This window comes from Saccopteryx bilineata, chromosome 3, assembly GCF_036850765.1.
Source record: "Saccopteryx bilineata isolate mSacBil1 chromosome 3, mSacBil1_pri_phased_curated, whole genome shotgun sequence".
NCBI classification, from domain to species: Eukaryota; Metazoa; Chordata; class Mammalia; order Chiroptera; family Emballonuridae; genus Saccopteryx; species Saccopteryx bilineata.
Genome location: NC_089492.1, coordinates 274,411,261 through 274,429,308, shown reverse-complemented (window position 1 = coordinate 274,429,308; position 18,048 = coordinate 274,411,261). Strand labels below are relative to the sequence as shown.

General features: G+C 46.3%; 2 protein-coding genes and 1 non-coding gene across 5 annotated transcripts in view; 1 reads left to right on the top strand and 2 right to left on the bottom strand.

Annotated features, from left to right (window-relative positions):
- PAQR7 (progestin and adipoQ receptor family member 7) overlaps nt 1-18,048 on the bottom strand; it is a 146,136-nt gene that overhangs the window by 78,759 nt on the left and 49,329 nt on the right. The gene's annotated exons all lie outside the window — the stretch shown is intronic.
- The window catches only part of PAFAH2 (platelet activating factor acetylhydrolase 2), a 70,063-nt gene that overhangs the window by 20,847 nt on the left and 31,168 nt on the right, over nt 1-18,048 (bottom strand). The window contains exon 11 of one of the 2 annotated variants that reach the window (XR_010730489.1): nt 12,011-12,587. Coding sequence is in view for 1 of the 2 variants with exons in the window: in XM_066270043.1 (XP_066126140.1) it covers nt 12,493-12,587 (95 nt within the window). In the remaining variant the exon portion in view is untranslated. Of the gene's footprint in view, nt 1-11,493; nt 12,588-18,048 lie in introns of those variants that run through there. The other variant, XM_066270043.1, reaches the window with a different exon arrangement.
- On the top strand, nt 12,768-12,843 carry TRNAT-AGU (transfer RNA threonine (anticodon AGU)). Its single transcript has one exon. It is a non-coding gene; the product is annotated as a tRNA-Thr (tRNA).

The window sequence follows — 18,048 nt, the reverse complement described above, 5'->3', positions numbered from 1 at the left end:
TGCTCAGGCTGTGCTCACCAAGACAAATGAGGGCAGAATCTGGGCCTGGAACCCATCCGTCCTTCCTGGAACCGGGCCCACTCTGCCAGGGGACTGTGCCCTATCTGATATGAGTATTGGCCTGGGAGTCAGACATCTGAGTCTCAGGCCAACTGTGCCTCAAAGCAGGGCAGTTTGGGAAAGCCAGTTTGATAGGGGGGCATTTTGACACGTGAGACATTTTGATAGAACTGAGTCAGGATATAAAGTTACTCTTAAAAAAAATTACCAAGGAGCTTATGAAAGATATATCCAACCATTACTTTTTCTCTGATGCTCACATTACACCCAACTTTCATTCCATTGACCTCAACTCAGAGCAGAGCTGGCATTGGGCAGGGCTTGAAGTAGAAGTGAGGACATCTACTTTACATGCACCACTTGAAAGTAAAAAAAAAAAAAGCTATAAATTTAATGATCTGGCTTTCAGGGTAAATGTCCTCATATAGTGCTGTGTCAATGCATCCATGGTTGAATGTCTGCTTTAAAATCTTCTAAGCCTGGTCTTTCGTGGCACAGTGGATAGAGCGTCGACCTGGAACGCTGAGGTTGCCGGTTTGAAGCCCTGGGCTTGCCTGGTCAAGGCACATATGACAAGCAATGAACAACTAAAGTGAAGCAACTATGAGTTGATACTTCCCATCCCCTCCTCTGTAAAATCAATAAGCAAGATATTTTAAAAATAAATAAAATAAAACAAAATAAAATCTTCTGAAAGTATTGGAAATGCTTTCTAAACAAAGTGAAAGATCTTAGGGAGGGTTCCAAGTGAAAAAGCCCGAGGTCCCAGAAGGGAAAGAAGAGGCAGCTCCATCTGGGAGTGAATACCCCAGGATCCTTATGATCTAAGTGATCTGCGTGTCGGAACTCTGCTTTTCGAGAGGCTGCCTGCTCATCTGCCACCCCACATGGTTCTGGTACACAGGCACAGGGTCACGCCTGCCCCGTGAAAGGGTTGGGCCATGGTTCAGGCCTGGACAGTTACAGTGCCTATCACCAATCCACAGTGGCCCAAGAGGTACAGACAGGATCCAAGCAGTCAGCCTCCTTCCACGGGGTCTAATAATACGGTCCCTGGGAGAGAACATCTACAAGATCTTCCTCTGGGGTTGTGGAGTCTGGGGCTACTGGCAGCTACCTTGCCAACCATGCAGACAGCCAGCAACCCCACTTCAAACTTCCTAAGCCAATAAATTATCTTTTTGCTTAAGTTCCTCCCAGTCTGCTTTCTGTTGGTTGCACCTAACAGACCCCTAACACATTGTTACACTCTTTATTTTGGCACTTATAGGGATCCCGACATCACCTAAGGGGAAGCCTGTGTATTGACAGGCCCAGCCCACTTATCAGACCCCACAGTCAGACCTCCCACTGAGGAAAAAGATCCTCTGTGAAATGAAACCTACACCAGCTGTCTATTTGTACTAATCAGCCAAGTCCTTTACTCATAAATGTCTTTCAGTCAAAAAGAGATGCCTATCTAGGCACATATTAGTGAAGTGTCTGACCTTTGAGGATAAAGGTCGGCCTCCAAAGTTTCCAGAAATAAAGGAGCAAGACTTAGATTGGCATCAGATCTCTTAACAACAGCGCTGTATGCAGTAGTATAAAGGAGTGAGGCCTTCATAGTGCCGAGGGGAAAAAAACTGCACCTAGAATTCTCTCCTTGGCCAAATTAGCATACATAGCTGAGGTCCAACAAGGTCTCCCAAGTTTCCCTCACAGTCAACCTTTCAAAAAAGGATGCATACCCTAGAAAAAATAAAAAAGGATTCCCAGAAAGAAAATGGGATACAGGAAACAGAGGAACTAACCCACAAGACCTACAAAGGTGATATTTTATAAACTAAAGTCTCCAAATTGTTGAATCCAAATGGTGGATTCACAGGTGTTCCTTGTACTATTAATTGTAGCTTGTCTTTATGTTCTAAGTTTTTCTTAAGAAAAAGGTAGAAAAGATAGAAGTACAAGGATTAGAAAGAAAAAAAAGGGGCACATATCTTCTAGGTCAACAAGAAAAAAGAGGCAGCTAAATGCTAAGATAAATGAAAACATTGGTTATTTAAGGTTTTGTTAATAACATGGGTGTTTCCTAGTTGACTACGTTTTACCATCTAGTTATTTAAACTTACTTGCCTTACAGCTGCTGTCTTACCAGAAGGGTGTTGGTGTTCCCAATGTTCCACATTTTTGCCAGCTCTCATGTTTTCAGACTTACACATTTTGAGTATGAAATCTGAGTTTGTTCTTATGGAGCAGGGGTGAGAAACATGTGATTTGTCTGCCTGACCGAACGGTTGGGACAGTACCCAACACCTGGTCCCAGGGTGGCACAGGCAGGGTAGGACATTGAATCGAATTGCCAGGGACAACAGTCCTTCAGGAAGTTGTGTTAAGGGGGAACCAAGCTGTACAACCAAGACCTGGATAGGAGATACATACCAAGAAAAGTAAAACTAACAAACCTGAGGCACGGATGCAGGAGCTGACAGGGGATAGGACAGAGAAGATGCGGGAGCAGCTTGCGCAGGCTCACAGGGTGGGTTCCTTAGAGGGGAGTCAGCAGTGATGCTGGAACGGAGGGGACAGAACTTGGTGAAGAGAAAAGGTGAGGTTTAAGGAAGTATGGTCTGTTCCAAAGTTCAAAATCCTAAAACACTGAGGGAAAAAAAAATTAATGGGTGTTTAGGAGAAAAGATTCAAACTAGAGAAATAATCAGCAATAATAAAATAATGGGAATATCAAGAAAAATTACTATACTGATTTTATGCCTCAGTATCTTCACTTATAAAGTCAGGATACTGACAGTAGCTTCCTATCGTTGCTGCGAAAGTCACATGGAATCGTATTTCTAAGGCACTTGGATTAATGCCTGAAATAAATTCAGTAAGCTCTTTTTAAATAAGTTGCCTAAGATCGCCCAGCTTGTAAGTGGGTGTCTAGGATTTGAGTTGTTTCTCTGATTCCAGACTCTTACCCACTGCACCTTACGAAATTGTAACCACCATTTATTGAGCACAGTGCTCCAGCCTTTACATTAGTTATCTCAGGTAGCCCTTATAACATCTCTCAGCTGGGTACTACCATTTTATGGAAGAGGAAATTGAGCCTCTTTTAACTCACTTGCCCAAGGTCACACAGTTGGTATACCCACACCTGTGGGGCTCCAGTGCTCTCCCCACAGCCACATTGGAGTCAGAAGATTTGGGTCACAGTCCCAGATCAACCACTGATCAACCTTCATCACTGAGGCTCAGTTATTTTTTAAATAACAGGGTCGGCCCTGGCTGGTTGGCTCAGCGGTAGAGCGTCGGCCTGGCGTGCGGGGGACCCGGGTTCGATTCCCCGCCAGGGCACATAGGAGAAGTGCCCATTTGCTTCTCCATCCCCACTCCTTCCTCTCTGTCTCTCTCTTCCCCTCCCGCAGCCAAGGCTCCATTGGAGCAAAGATGGCCCGGGAGCTAGGGATGGCTTCTTGGCCTCTGCCCCAGGCGCTAGAGTGGCTCTGGTTGCAGCAGAGCGACGCCCTGGAGGGGCAGAGCATCGCCCCCTGGTGGGCGTGCCGGGTGGATCCAGGTCAGGCGCATGCAGGAGTCTGTCTGACTGTCTCTCCCTGTTCCCAGCTTCGGAAAAATACAAAAAAAAAAAAAAAATCTTATAAAAAAATAACAGGGTCTAGGTTAGAGAATAATCTCTGTGTGGTCCCTTTAAGTGCTACTTTTCCAGAAAGATACACCTGATTAAATCAGACAGCATTCCAGGTGGGAGGGAGGGGTATGTCTGAGTCAGACAGGATCCCCATCCCTATCTGACTGCGTAACATCAACAAACAGAGATCAAGAGGCGCTGAAGATGAATCCAGGCTTCCAAAACATTAGTTACCGTCTGCTCCCTTTCCCTAGGGGACAACCAGGGATGCCGCTCCAATTATACTGGATTGATGAGGAAACTCTAGGATGATGAAAGAATGGGAGAGATGTCAGAGGACAAAATGGGAGATCTGACTCTTTCAGCCTGTAGAAGAGAAGGCAAGAAGGGCCAGGCTTCACGTCTCCAGCGAGTCCGGGGGCTGGGTGGCATGGTGGAGAGAACACAGGATCAAGACGCAGGGTACCCGGGACCTGGGCTAGTCCTGGCTCTGCCACTAACAGTGTGAATTCTATTTGACAAGCTACTTCTCGCCAATCTTCAGTTTCCACAACTAAAAATAAAAAAATAACTTAAAAAAATATACTCAATTTATTTTTTAAAAAGTATAATATTATAACTAAAAACAACTAGAAATGGCTCAAATAGTCTGGCAATGAGGAGAACTACTAAGCTGACCTAGGGTGGGTAATGGGTGTTGATGCACAAGAATGTTAAATTTTTTTAATTTTTATTTATTTATTTTAGTGAAGGAAGAGAGAAAGAGAGAAAGTGAGAGAGAAAAAGAGAGAGAAGGGGAAGCAGCAGGAAGCATCAATTCCCATATGTGCCTTGACCAGGCAAGCCCGGGGTTTCAAACCGGCGACCTCAGTGTTTCGGGTTGATGCTTTATCCACTGTGCCACCCTAGGTCAGGCCTCTTTAGAGAGAGAGAGAGAGAGAGAGAGAGAGAGGGAGAAAGAGAGAAACAGAGAGATAGACAGGAAGGGAGAGAGATCAGAAGCAACTCATAGTTGTGGCACCGTAACTTGTTCATTGATTGCTTTCTTATATGTGCGGAGAGGGGGGACACACCTGGAGTGTCCAGCTCAGGTAAACTTGGAGGCTGTGTCATTGGACCCTACAAAAATCTACTAACTACACGAGGCCACTCTACCAAGCCTGGGAGACATAGCAGCTCTACCTAATACATAGAAACAAACACAGGGAGGCTGTCAAAATGAGGAGACAAAGAAACAAGTTCCAAATGAAAGAACAGAACAAAACTCTAGAAAAAGAACTAAAAATGAAGACAAGCAATCTACTAGATATAGAGTTCAAAACACTGGTTATAAGGATGCTTAGTGAACTTAGGAGAAGAGTAGATAAACTGAGAGAGAACTTCAACAGCATAAAAAAGGACATGGAAACCATAAAAAAGAACCAGTCAGAAACAAATACACTAACTAAAATGAAGGCTAATTTACAGAGAATCAACAGTAGAGTTGTTGAAGCTTAGAATCAAATCAGCGATTTGGAATATAAGGAAGCAAAACATCCAGTCAGAATAGAAAAAAGAAAAAAGAATCCAAAAATTGAGGATAGTGTAAGGAGACTCTGGGACAACTTCAAGCCTACCAACATTGGTGTCATGGGGGTACTGGAAGGAGAAGAGAGAGAGCAAGAAATCTTAAAAAATAGTAACAGAAAACTTCCCTAACCTGGTGAAGAAAATAGACATACAGGCCCTGGCTGGTTGGCTCAGTGGTGGAGCGTCGGCCTGGCGTGCAGAGGTCCCAGGTTCGATTCCCGGTCAGGGCACACAAGAGAGGCGCCCATCTGCTTCTCCACCCCTCCCCCTCTCCTTCCTCTCTGTCTCTCTCTTCCCCTCCCGCAGCAGAGGCTCCATTGGAGCAGGGATGGCCCGGGTGCTGGGGATGGCTCCTTGGCCTCTGCCCCGGGCGCTGGAGTGGCTCTGGTCGCGACGGAGCAGCGCCCCAGAGGGGCAGAGCATCGCCCCCTGGTGGGCGTGCTGGATGGGTCCCGGTCGGGCGCATGCGGGAGTCTGTCTGACTGTCTCTCCCCGTTTCCAGCTTCAGAAATTAAAAAAAAAAAGAAAAAAAAAAAAAGAAAATAGACACACAGGTCCAGGAAGAGGTCCACACCAAGGCACATCATAATTAAAATGCAAAAGGTTAAAGACAAGAGAATCTTAAAAGCAGCAAGAGAAAGGCAATTAGTTACCTACAAGGGAGCTCCCATAGATTGTCAACTGATTTCTCAAAACTTTGCAGGCCAGAAGGGAGTGGCAATAAATATCTAAAGTGATGAAAAGCAAGGACCTACAACCAAGATTACTCTATCCAGCAAAGGTATCATTTAGATTCAAAGAACAGATGAAGAGCTTCCTAGACAAGAAAAAGCTAATGCAATTTATCACCACCAAACGAGTATTACATAAAATGTTAAAGGGTCTTCTTTAAGAAGAAAACAAAAAGGTAAAAAATATGAACAATCAAGTGGCAATAAATACGTATCTATCAACAATTGAATCTAAAAAGCAAAATAAACAAACAAGCAGAACAGAAATGGACTCAGAAGTACAGAGAATATTTGTGAAGGGATTAAGAAGTACAAAGTGGCAGTTACAGAATAGTCATGGGGATGTAAAGTACAACAGAGGGAATATAGTCAATAATATTCTAATAACTCTGTATGGAGTCATATGGGCACAAGATTTATTGGGTTTATCACTTAGTAAGTTAATATCTAATCACTGGGGTATACACCTAAAGCAAGATGAGAAACTAATATAATATTGCAGACGACTATAATTGAAAAATAAAAAATAGCCCTGGCTGGATACCTTGGTTGTTTAGAGCAGCGTTCTGATAAGCAAAGGTTGCTGGTTCAATCCCCAGTCAGGGCACATACAGAAACAGATTGATGTTTCTGTTTCTCACTCTCTCTCTCTCTCCCCCTCTCCCCCCTCTACCTTCTTCTATAAATTCAAGAAATAACATAAGTAAAAATAAAAAAAATAATAATAATAAAAAAGAGACTTCGGAACCCAGCAGTTTCAGTTCAAATCCTGGTTCCAGCACCAGTCTTTCTGAACCTCACTTTCCTGACATGTTGAAAGGGGATAACACACACTATCTTACAGGAATGCTGTAAGGATGAAATGTATTTACAACGTATATAGAACACTTAGCACAGTATTTGGCACAGAGTAAGTGCTAATTTTTTGTAGCACGCTATAGCAAAAATAAGATATGGCGCATTGACTATTAATAGCAACATATATTTGTCCAGTGCTATATAAATTACCAAGTGCTCTTACATCTGATTACATGAACCTCCCAAATATTGGGAGGGTAAGGCAGACATTAGCGACCCCATTTTACAGAAAAAGAAACAAAGGCTCAGATAGGTTCACTGGTTCCAGAGCAAACGGCATAAAAAGTGTCAGTGTCTAGAGTCAGACCGGGTGTGATTGCATGAAGATGAGTAATTATACACGCACACTTGGCAGGCATCTAGGGACCACCTGGCTTAGCAGGCTGAGGAGGACTGTATTTCTGAGCAGTTTCTTTTTTTAGATGAAAGCAAGATGAGAAAAATAAGCTGGCAAACTGCTCTCTCTCATTTTCAACACTGGTGTGATTTGTGCTCAGTTCTGCCTTCCCTCTAGCCCTCAACTGTTACCAGTCCCTGCATCTCATTTGCTTCAGCTTCCCTTGGCTGCATCGTCAGTGGCCCTGCCCTGGGCCCCAGAACCGGGATCGGAGAAAACCAAAAGAAAAGGAAGTGGGGGGAGGCAGCTGGAGACATCAGAGGCTGGGCGAATAGCAGCTGTTCCCAAGTCTGGCTGGGAAACAAGGAGCCTGCTGATGGGGGGCGGGGGTGGAGGGACAAGGGAACCGCAATCCCTGCTTCCCATGTCAGTCAACAGGAGGATGCCTTTCCCTGTCCAGCAGATAGGTCCTGCTTCTGGAACAATGTGATAAAGTGCAATACTAAATATGGCACAGAATATATTTCTCTTGGGGAGCAGGAGGCCAAGAGAGCAAATGTTGGTTGAATTTAATCATAAAGGCTAACAGGGAAGAGGTGGAACTAGAAATGGGCCTAAGGATTAGCAGTATTTGGAGATATAGAGGTTGGGAAGGCCCTGCAAGCAAGAAAAGATCACAAGAAAGGGTAGGCGTTTGTTTGGGGAACAGGAGGAACACAGAAAAAGCAAAGTGCAGAGAAGCAGAGGGCAGAAGAGGGGCCAGACCAGACAGTATGAGGGGGTGAGGAGTAACTGGACAGGGAAAGGGGAGTCCTGTAGAATCTTGACAGCTCTATGACAGAGACATGAAATCCGAGAACTGAAGGGGCCTTAGGGACAGGCCAATCTAACTGTCACCACCCTATGTCCCAATTTATAGTTAGGGAAACTGAAGTCCTGAAGTAACGTATGCACATCGAGAGACTGCAAGTTGAGACAAGAAACCAGGGCTCCAATCAGTTGGTCTTCTTTCCATTAGACAACCTTGTCAGACTGGTATTTTGATATAAAAATGGTGTTTCAGGCAGATCTGGCAGCAGAATGCAGAGGAAAAGAGGAATTTGAGTCCAGGAGACTGTAAAAATGATTATAAGGGTGAGTTGATGGGAGGGACTAGACTCAAATAAAATGGAAAGGATGGGCTGGGAGTGAGAACCACTAAGTAGGAAGAAACAAAAGAACTTGTCAGGAAATCAGACATGGCAGTGAGGGCGAGCTGTGCGGAGGTAATCTGTGGGCCATTCTCAGGACTGGGGAAATTTCTCCTAAGTTCATGGGATAACCCCCAACCCCTGCCTCAGAGACAGCAGACAGCAATGAACACAACTAGGTCCTCTTCCCTTTGGCTGACCTCTTTTTTTTTTTTTTTAAGATTTTATTTATTCATTTGAGAGAGGGGGTAGGGGGAGGAGGAGAGAGAGAGAGAAGGGGGAGGAGCAGGAAGCATCAACTCCCATATGTGCCTTGACCAGGCAAGCCCAGGGCTTTGAACCGGTAACCTCAGTGTTCCAGGTTGATGCTTTATCCACTGTGCCACCACAGATCAGGCCCCTCTGGGCCACCTCTACACAGACTTTGTTCTCTGATTCTCCTGTTCCATATTTTAGAACCTTCCATTTACATCTGGTGCACAGACATGTGAATCTGTGAAATTAAAGGCCAAGCCAGAACTGTCACATCCTGACAGTTTAGAGACAGTGGAGGATGCAAAACCAAGTATGTGTATTAGGCAGTACGGCCCAGTGATGAAGAACTTGGATTTTGATGCCTGAATCCCAGCTTTGCCAAATTCTTGCTGTGAGAGCTTGATCACATCACTTCTCTAAGGCTGTTTGCTCATATATAAAATGAGGCTAATGCTACCTGACCTCATGCGGTTACTGTACAAAGCAAATGAGATGATGCATGTAAAGCACTGAGCACAGTCCCCGAAACACAATTAGGGCCTAATATCAATGTTGGTGGTTACAGTCATTGTCATCATCATCATCGTCGTCATCATCATCATCATCATCATCATCATCATCATCATCATCATCGATGCAGCTATGGTCAGGGGCACTTGGCCTTCGCATATGGCTGTGGTGGACAGAAGTGAGCTTCCTAATAAGGACCAGATAATGAGTACAGAATACGGCTTCTCAGCCCCTCTGTCATTTTTCAGGCCTGGGGGTAAGTGGTGACTCAGAAGAAAAGGGGGCAGATGAAGGTCCTCACAAGGCCAACACAGGAAGCTTGAGTACATCAACTGACATTTCATAGCCCTGCAGACTTTTTGAGGAAGGGAAGAGGGACAGCTGTGTCAGGACACGCACCAGAAAGGGGCTTGGGGACTATGTTGGGGCATAGCAAGAACCCAACCAGCCTCAGCCCGATGCTAGCAGGAAATGGGAGGGATGAGGAATCTCATTTCATCCTGCAGTTACACACTACCTTCCTGACTGACTACCATTCCCAGCACAGACCGTCACAATATACCACTAGGAGGCCTCCACGAGGACAGTTCTATAATAGGATGGGAACAAGATGCAAAAGAAACCCAACATCTAGGGAAAGGATTCCCTAGAATGCAGCTTATCAGCACATGACAATTATTATGCAGGGTTATCTTCCTTATCTAACAGCCATTTATTTGGTGTCCTTTGATTCCCTGGAGTTAACCAAAAACCAGGGCAAAGGACCAAAAATCCTGTTATACCCCTTCTGAGCAGTCCAAGGAAGGGTTACAAATTCTAAGCACTAAGGCAGTGCATTTTAGTTGCAGGAGAGTCCCTAAAGTCCTCTCTCAGTAACCACCTAGTTTTCCTTTAGACAGTTGTAAATCATGTAGCTGATCAGAAGTAATAAATCTGAAATGAACGGGGAGAGCTGCTACGGGCTGGCACATTAAATGCAATGAAGAGTAATGGCTGGTCGCCTGATCACAAGGGAAATGACATCAAGTATGAAACACAATCAAAAGGACTCTGAGGACAGCTACGGGGGGTCATGTAGTGTAGGTGCAAAGAGCGAGCCATACCTTCAGAGGCCAGAGGGTGCCACTGCTCTGACATCAGACCTGGTCACAGATATTCTGGCTCTCTGGAATGCTAAGGGATGTTAGGTATGGCCGGCCAGATGACTTGCCAGCGAGATGTGGATGGAAATGACCAGTGTCACTTCTGGGCAGAAAGCTTCCCCATGCTCTCTTTCTTCCAACACTCCCAGACTGCGGCAGCCCTGCCAGCCTGAGTCCCCAAGTGAGGATAAAAATGACACAGAGCAGACCTTCCAGCTGACCCACAGAGGACAAGTAGCATGGGCAATAAATAAACTTTTGTTGCTTTTTAGAGTTGCTTGTTACTACCATATGACATAGTCTATCCTGACTGAAACATTCTCAAGAGTTAAATGAGGTCAGTCCACATCAAGGCTGTGTGCAGTATCTTTTTGGTAAATTAATATTTAACATAGTCAATGTTATGTTTTGTGGCTTAAAGGATACTTCTCAATTGTAGGGAAAACTCACCTATTCCATGAATAGGTGGATGGATAAATGAGCTATTACCAGAATATGTACTGAATGGAGAAGAGAGAGATCCAGTTTCCAAATAACTTCTTTCTCTAAGGAGTCTCCTGGTCTTTACGACATATACCAGCATCATGTGTGGGTCTAAGGTAGAAAGAAGTTGGGTCTCATGTGCTAAAGCTGCCAAAACCTTGGCATCTGTAGAACCAGTCCAGGCACAAGGGGTGGCATCTATGGTTCTGTGAGTGCTCTGTAGGGGCTCTGGTCCCTGGCTGAGGGTTGGAAGGCACCACTATTACACATCTGTCTGTACTCTCATAGAAGGAAATGCATCGTGTTGTTGAGTAAGCCAACAACTTCAGAATATAGTCTTTTTAAGCATATGAGGAACATTTAGAAAGTTGACCTCATACTGGGCCAACAAGCTCCCAGCCTGTGTTGGTGGCACGGACCTCGAACCTATTGTGGAGAGAGACACTTCCCTTTTGCCCTCGCCTCCTCTGGGTTCCCCTACCTGAACAGAGGTAAGAAGTCTAGAGAAGTGGAGAGGGCTGTTTCGGGTTGATCCTCTCAGACAGCTTTGAACTCATTCCCCAGGAATACTTCTTTTCCTTTTATAGTTTTTTTCCACATGGGCATAAGTGGTAAGCGAACAAACTTTTCCTTCAGTCTAGAAGGAAAAGTTACTTCCAGATGGCTCCCCATCTTGCTCCAATGCAAATTAAACAGAGAATAATTCAACATACCATTAGGCAAACATAAGTATATTAATATCATATGTATTATAAATGGAACAGAATAAAAATTCAATCGACTGCTTGACTTAAATTTGAGGCTAGGGCCTTAGAGCCAGAAGGCAGACAACATACAGCACCCTGATTCGGAGCAAGCTGGAGGCTCACGGTATCTGAGGTAAGAGAGCCAAGTCCAAAGGGTTCCTAGACCTCTCCAGGGGTGGCCTCCTGAACTCTAGCTGACCACACTACCTCCCTCTTGTGTTTAGATGGCTACTTAACACTGCTATTCTATCTTCTCCAACTCAATTTACTTGTGTCAAGATATATTTTCAGCAAAACCCAAGGCATCCCGAGTTTCTGAGGCCCCCTCTGTACCTCAGCTTCTCTCCTATACTGTGCACAGTGCAGTCTGCATGGTCACAAGGATAACTTAGTCCTAAGGACTCAGTGTTATGTTCCATGCACTGAGAAGGCTTGGAAATAAACAGAGGCTCTGATGGTGGTCCATAACCTAGAAAGTTACCTAAAGTGCTGAGAACTCACCAAGTGGCCCTGGGGAGGGAGGAGGCTGAGAGGTATGAAGAGAGGTTCCAGGTTGGGCTAAAGGTCCTAAAGGTAGGAATTTTCACTCCATCCTTCGGCTTCATTTCTTCTACTGCAGAAGCCAGACTGGTCCAAGGTGAGGCAGCAGGCTCGCTGGGTGAACAGTGCTCACGGTGCTCAGCTTAGGGCTCGGATGCTCCCCAACCCCACCAGGGTGTGCCCGTATCTTATACCATCAGGGCTCTGGCCCCAGAAAGTCAGTGTGCCCATCAGTAAGTAACCCAAGTCCCACCACAAATTTAAGATCAATTAGTCCAAGAGCAAAGTACCAGTTATCTAATCAGTAGTGTGATCACATCCTTTCGATCTGTGCAGAAGGGCCATGTCGACCACTTCCGATAGAAGGTTAAGGGAAGACCCCAAATGGGAATGCAGCTCAGCTTCTCTATCATCTGCAACCTTTTACGAACGGCCAACTGTGTCTAAAGGCTGGACAGATGGTGTGGGGCCCCCGGTGTGAGCGATGGTCCAATGCCTTCAATCAAGTTGTTCCATTGGTCATAGTTTTCTTTCAGGTCTGAAAAAAGAAAAAAAAATAGGAAGGTTAGGTAAATAATTATAAGGCTGGATTAAAGAGTACCTACCATAGACTTAGGGGACATTCTAGAGAGCACCTAGGATACTAACAGGACTGGCTGTGACGGTGGCAGCAGTAATGGTAACTACTATTCACTCATGCCTTTAGAAAAATGTTTCAGCCCTGGCCGGTTGGCTCAGCGGTAGAGCGTCGGCCTAGTGTGCGGAGGACCCGGGTTCGATTCCCGGCCAGGGCACACAGGAGAAGCGCCCATTTGCTTCTCCACCCCTCTGCCGCGCTTTCCTCTCTGTCTCTCTCGTCCCCTCCCGCAGCCAAGGCTCCATAGGAGCAAAGATGGCCCGGGCGCTGGGGATGGCTCTGTGGCCTCTGCCCCAGGCGCTAGAGTGGCTCTGGTCGCAACATGGCGACGCCCAGGATGGGCAGAGCATCGCCCCCTGGTGGGCAGAGCTTCGCCCCTGGTGGGCGTGTCGGGTGGATCCCGGTCGGGTGCATGCGGGAGTCTGTCTGACTGTCTCTCCCTGTTTCAAGCTTCAGAAAAATGAAAAGGAAAAAAAAAAAGAAAAAAAGAAAAATGTTTCATAAATGACTTGCTGAATCCACAATAATTCAATAATGAAATAAAAACAAAAAGTAACATTTAGTGAGAATAACTAACTCATTGTAGGAACTGTGCTAAATGTGTACTATTTCATTTAATTTTTACAATATCTCTGTGAGCTAAATACTATTATTAACCCTACTTTGCAGTTGAGGAAACTGAGGCTCAAAGAAGCTATCTGATTTGTCCAAGGTCATTACGGCTAGTGACAAGAGCAGAATTCATACCTTGGTCAGACAGGGTGAGAAAAAGGAAAGCCTGCTTCCAGGCTCTGGGATGCTGCCGAGCAGGACAAGGTCCTTCGCAGCACGCCAGCCAGCGGGTGCAGATCAGGGCCGCCTCAGTGAGGGGCAGAAGAAATAGGGTGGCCACATCATGAAGCAGTGTAACCCTAGGTGTGATTCAAGAGAGGGCCTGGGGCCATGGGCAGATGGGTCTACCTGCGAAGAACGATCTGAAAGGATACATGGCCTCAGGCTAAGGGAGTTGGGCACAGCTGAGCCTGCAAAAGATGTCCCTGTTCAAAACAAACAAAACCTGGGACGGATGGCAGGGACCACTCTCCTCCATCTTTAATCCAGTGCCCTGCCAAGAACTGTCATGGAATAGGTCCTCACCAAATAAGTGCTACATATTCATTAATTCAGAAAATACTAAGCACAACCACAATGTGCCACAGTCTGCTCTTGGTTCCAGGAAGTCCATCCACAAATAGAAATCCTTGTCCTCACAGAGCTCACAATCTAGTAGGCAGAGATACCAACAGATTTAATAAATTACATAGGATGTGAAAAGGTTATACATGCTATGGGGGAAATAAAGAGCCAGATAAGAGCAGTGGTGTGAGCCATGAGACTAGACAGAAAGAATGTTCCAGGCAGTGGAAGAGCAGTGCAAAGGCCTGAAGTGAGTGTGCTTAGAGTGTCAGAGGCATGTGTGGCGAGAGTGAAGTACCCAGGGGAAGGGCAGCAGGGAGCTCAGGAGGGACTGGAGGACCACATCATTGGGCCTAGCAGGGCAATGGACGTTGGTTTTGACTCTCAGAGAAATGGGGAGTCACTGGAAGATTCTGAGCAGAGGAATGACAAGCTCTGACTTACTTTTTTTTTTTTTTTTTTTTTACAGAGACGGAGAGAGAGTCAGAGAGAGGGATAGATAGGGACAGACAGACAGGAATGGAGAGAGATGAGAAGCATTAATCATCAGTTTTTCGTTGCAGCACCTTAGTTGTTCATTGATTGCTTTCTCATATGTGCCTTGACTGCGAGCCTTCAGCAGACCGAGTAACCCACTGCTCAAGCCAGCAACCTTGGGTCCAAGCTGCTGAGCTTTGCTCAAACCAGATGAACCCGCGCTCAAGCTGGTGACCTCGAGGTCTCGAACCTGGGTCCTCCACATCCCAGTCCAACATTCTATCCACTGCGCCAGTGCCTGGTCAGGCGACTTACTTTCTAATAGGATCACTCTGGCTGCACTATTAAGACTGTGTAGGGAGGCAAAGGTGTCAGTAGAGAGAACAGCTAGGCAACTAACACGGTAATTTTAATTTCGATGACAGACGACTTGCACAGGATGGCCACTGTGGGGTGATGCCAAGTGATTAGCTTCCCTGTACATTTTTTTTTTTTTTTTTTTTTTTGCTATTTTCTGAAGCTGGAAACAGGGAGAGACAGTCAGACAGACTCCCGCATGCGCCCGACCGGGATCCACCCGGCACGCCCACCAGGGGCGATGCTCTGCCCACCAGGGGGCGATGCTCTGCCCATCCTGGGCGTCGCCATATTGCGACCAGAGCCACTCTAGCGCCTGGGGCAGAGGCCAAGGAGCCATCCCCAGCGCCCGGGCCATCTTTGCTCCAATGGAGCCTTGGCTGCGGGAGGGGAAGCGAGAGACAGAGAGGAAGGCGCGGCAGAGGGGTGGAGAAGCAAATGGGCGCTTCTCCTGTGTGCCCTGGCCGGGAATCGAACCCGGGTCCTCCGCACGCTAGGCCGACGCTCTACCGCTGAGCCAACCGGCCAGGGCCCCTGCACATTTTTTTTTTAATTTTTAAATTTTTTTGTATTTTTCTGAAGTTGGAAACAGGGAGGCAGTCAGACAGACTCCCGCATGAGCCCGACTAGGATCCACCCGGCATGCCCACCAGGGGGCAATACTCTGCCCATCTGGGGCGTTGCTCTGCTGCAAACAGGGCCGTTGTTCTAGCAGAGGCCACAGAGCCATCCTCAGCTCCCAGGCCAACTTTGCTCCAATGGAGCCTTGGCTGCAGGAGGGGAAGAGAGAGACAGAGAGGAAGGAGAGGGGGACGGGTGGAGAAGCAGATGGGCGCTTCTCCTGTGTGCCCTGGCCGGGAATCAAACCTGGGACTCCTGTACGCCAGGCCGACGCTCTACCACTGAGCCAACTGGCCAGGGCCTTTTTTTTTTTTTTTTTTTACAGAGACAGAGAAAGAGTCAGAGAGAGGGATAGACAGGGACAGACAGACAGGAATGGAGAGATGAGAAGCATCAATCATTAGTTTTTCATTGCGCATTGCAACACCTTAGTTGTTCATTGACTGCTTTCTCATATGTGCCTTGACCGTGGGCCTTCAGCAGACTGAGTAACCCCTTGCTCGAGCCAGCGACCTTGCGTCCAAGCTGGTGAGCTTTTGCTCAAACCAGGTGAGCCTGCGCTCAAGTTGGCAACCTTGGGGTCTCGAACCTGGGTCTTCAGCATCCCAGTCCTATGCTCTATCCACTGCGCCACCGCCTAGTCAGGCTTCCCTGCACATTTTTAAGGTAGAGACAATAGGGTTTTCTGAGGGACTGAATGTGAGGTATAAGAAAAGAGACATGAATAAGGCTTGAGTAACTAGAAGGATGGAGTGACTACTGGTTGTGAAGGCAAGACTACAATTGAAACCAGTTTTTGTGATGTCTATTAGATGTCAAGTAGTGGGTTATATAAATCTGATGTTATGGGAGAGATCAAACTGGAGATATAAACTGGGGACTGGACAGCACAGAGATCACATTTAAAGCCATGAGACTAGATGACAACAGGGCACAGAGACAGAGAGGAGGTCCAAGCACTGAGCCCTGAAGCAGCAAAGTAGGCCATGGAGGGGCTGATACCGAGACGGGAGAAAATCAGGGTGGTGTCTGGGAAGGATGGCACTGTCACCTCTGCGAGGAGGCTCAGAGTTCCCATGAGCTGAGGAATGAGGACTGACTGCTGCACCTGGCACTGTGAACGTCACTAGCAACCTTGACAAAAGCAGTTTTAATGAAGAAGTGGGAGGCTAAACCCTGACTGGAAGGGGTTTAAAGGAGGATGGGAAAAGAATCAGAAAACACAAAGAGTCTTTGGAGGAGTTTTGCTGTTAGAAGGAACAGGAGTCAAGAGAGATATTTTTTCAGAGAAATTTCAGCCTGAAATGAACCAGTAGAGAGAGAGAAATTGACAGCCCAAGGTAGAGAGAAAAGAATTGCTGACACAACTATCTCAGCAGATCATAAAGGATGAAATCTGGGACAGGGGGGAGCGGCTGGCCCTAGGGAGGGAGTGGAGCAGGAAACATTAGCAACCAGAGGGAAAGCTGAGTAGGCACGAAGGTGGGTAGGCTGGGATCTGAGGAAGTCCTGATTGCTTCCCTTTTCTTGGTGAAGTAGGCAAAGTTAATCAGCTGAGAGACAGGAAAGGGGAGGAGGTGTTGGAGGCCTGATGGGAAAGGAGAAGGTGTGAAACAGTCTCCCAGCAGAGTGGAAGAGAGGATGAATAGGATGAATAGGTGGAGGCAGGAGCTGCATGTGGTTGGTATGAAGGAAGCACCAACCTTCTCAATGGAAGATGATATCCCCATTGGGGGTAGTGCTTCCAGGGGTATTTTTTTTAGGATTTGTGTGAGGTTCAGCTCAGCCACCTACAACCTACCATATTTTCCTATGTATAAGACACACCTTTTTCTAAAAATTTGGGGTCTAAAAACTGTCTTCTACAGTGGCCGTCAAGTCATTTAAGAAGTGTAGCATTTCAAATGCCATAGATGGAACTGAGGATGAGGCAATATATGAAGACAGTGATTTGTCATCAAACACAGATGAGGACAAGCTAATGGATGGGAGTTTTGACAATGATGAGGAGTCGTATGAATTTTATGATGAATAAAATTTGAGTTCAATAACTTTATGTAATACATTTTCCCCCAAATTTCAGGCCCTAAAATTAAGGCACATCTTATACATGGGGAAATATGGTATTTTTACTTTCCCATGAGACAATGTACTGTACAGCCACCAAAAAGCTTTTCTCTCGTTGTAGAGCTAATTAACCCTAGCAGAGGGCCTCTGCCTTTTTTCAGACTGTCTTATCTCTTATCAGCTAGATATTCTCATCTGGGCCTCTGCCTCTCCACTTGCCCCGTCTTGCCTATCCTCCATGATGCAGCCAGATGGCAAATACAAGTCTAATCATGACACCCCTGCTCAGAACCCAAGGACTCTCAGCCTATGGCACGACATTCAGACTTATTTCAGCAAATACATGGGCTTCTAGATCTGGCTTCTGGCCATTTTCCTACCTTCAAACAATTCTCTATCCCGAGCTCCAGATACACTATACATAGTTTCTCAAAACTGGCCAGGCCCACAGAAGCTCTGTGCCTTCTGTCTGAAGACCCTTACCCCTTCCTTGCCTGGTGAATCATAATCACCTGTTAAGATAAAAGACAAGCGTCACTTTGCCTAGGGTGCCTCCTTTTCCAGCTGTCCTCTCCCTCCTATCCAGAGTTAGGTCCCTGTCCGCTGTGTCACCTGAAGACCGAGTGTATCCACTGGTCATTGGAGTCACTGGCAGAATAGTAGG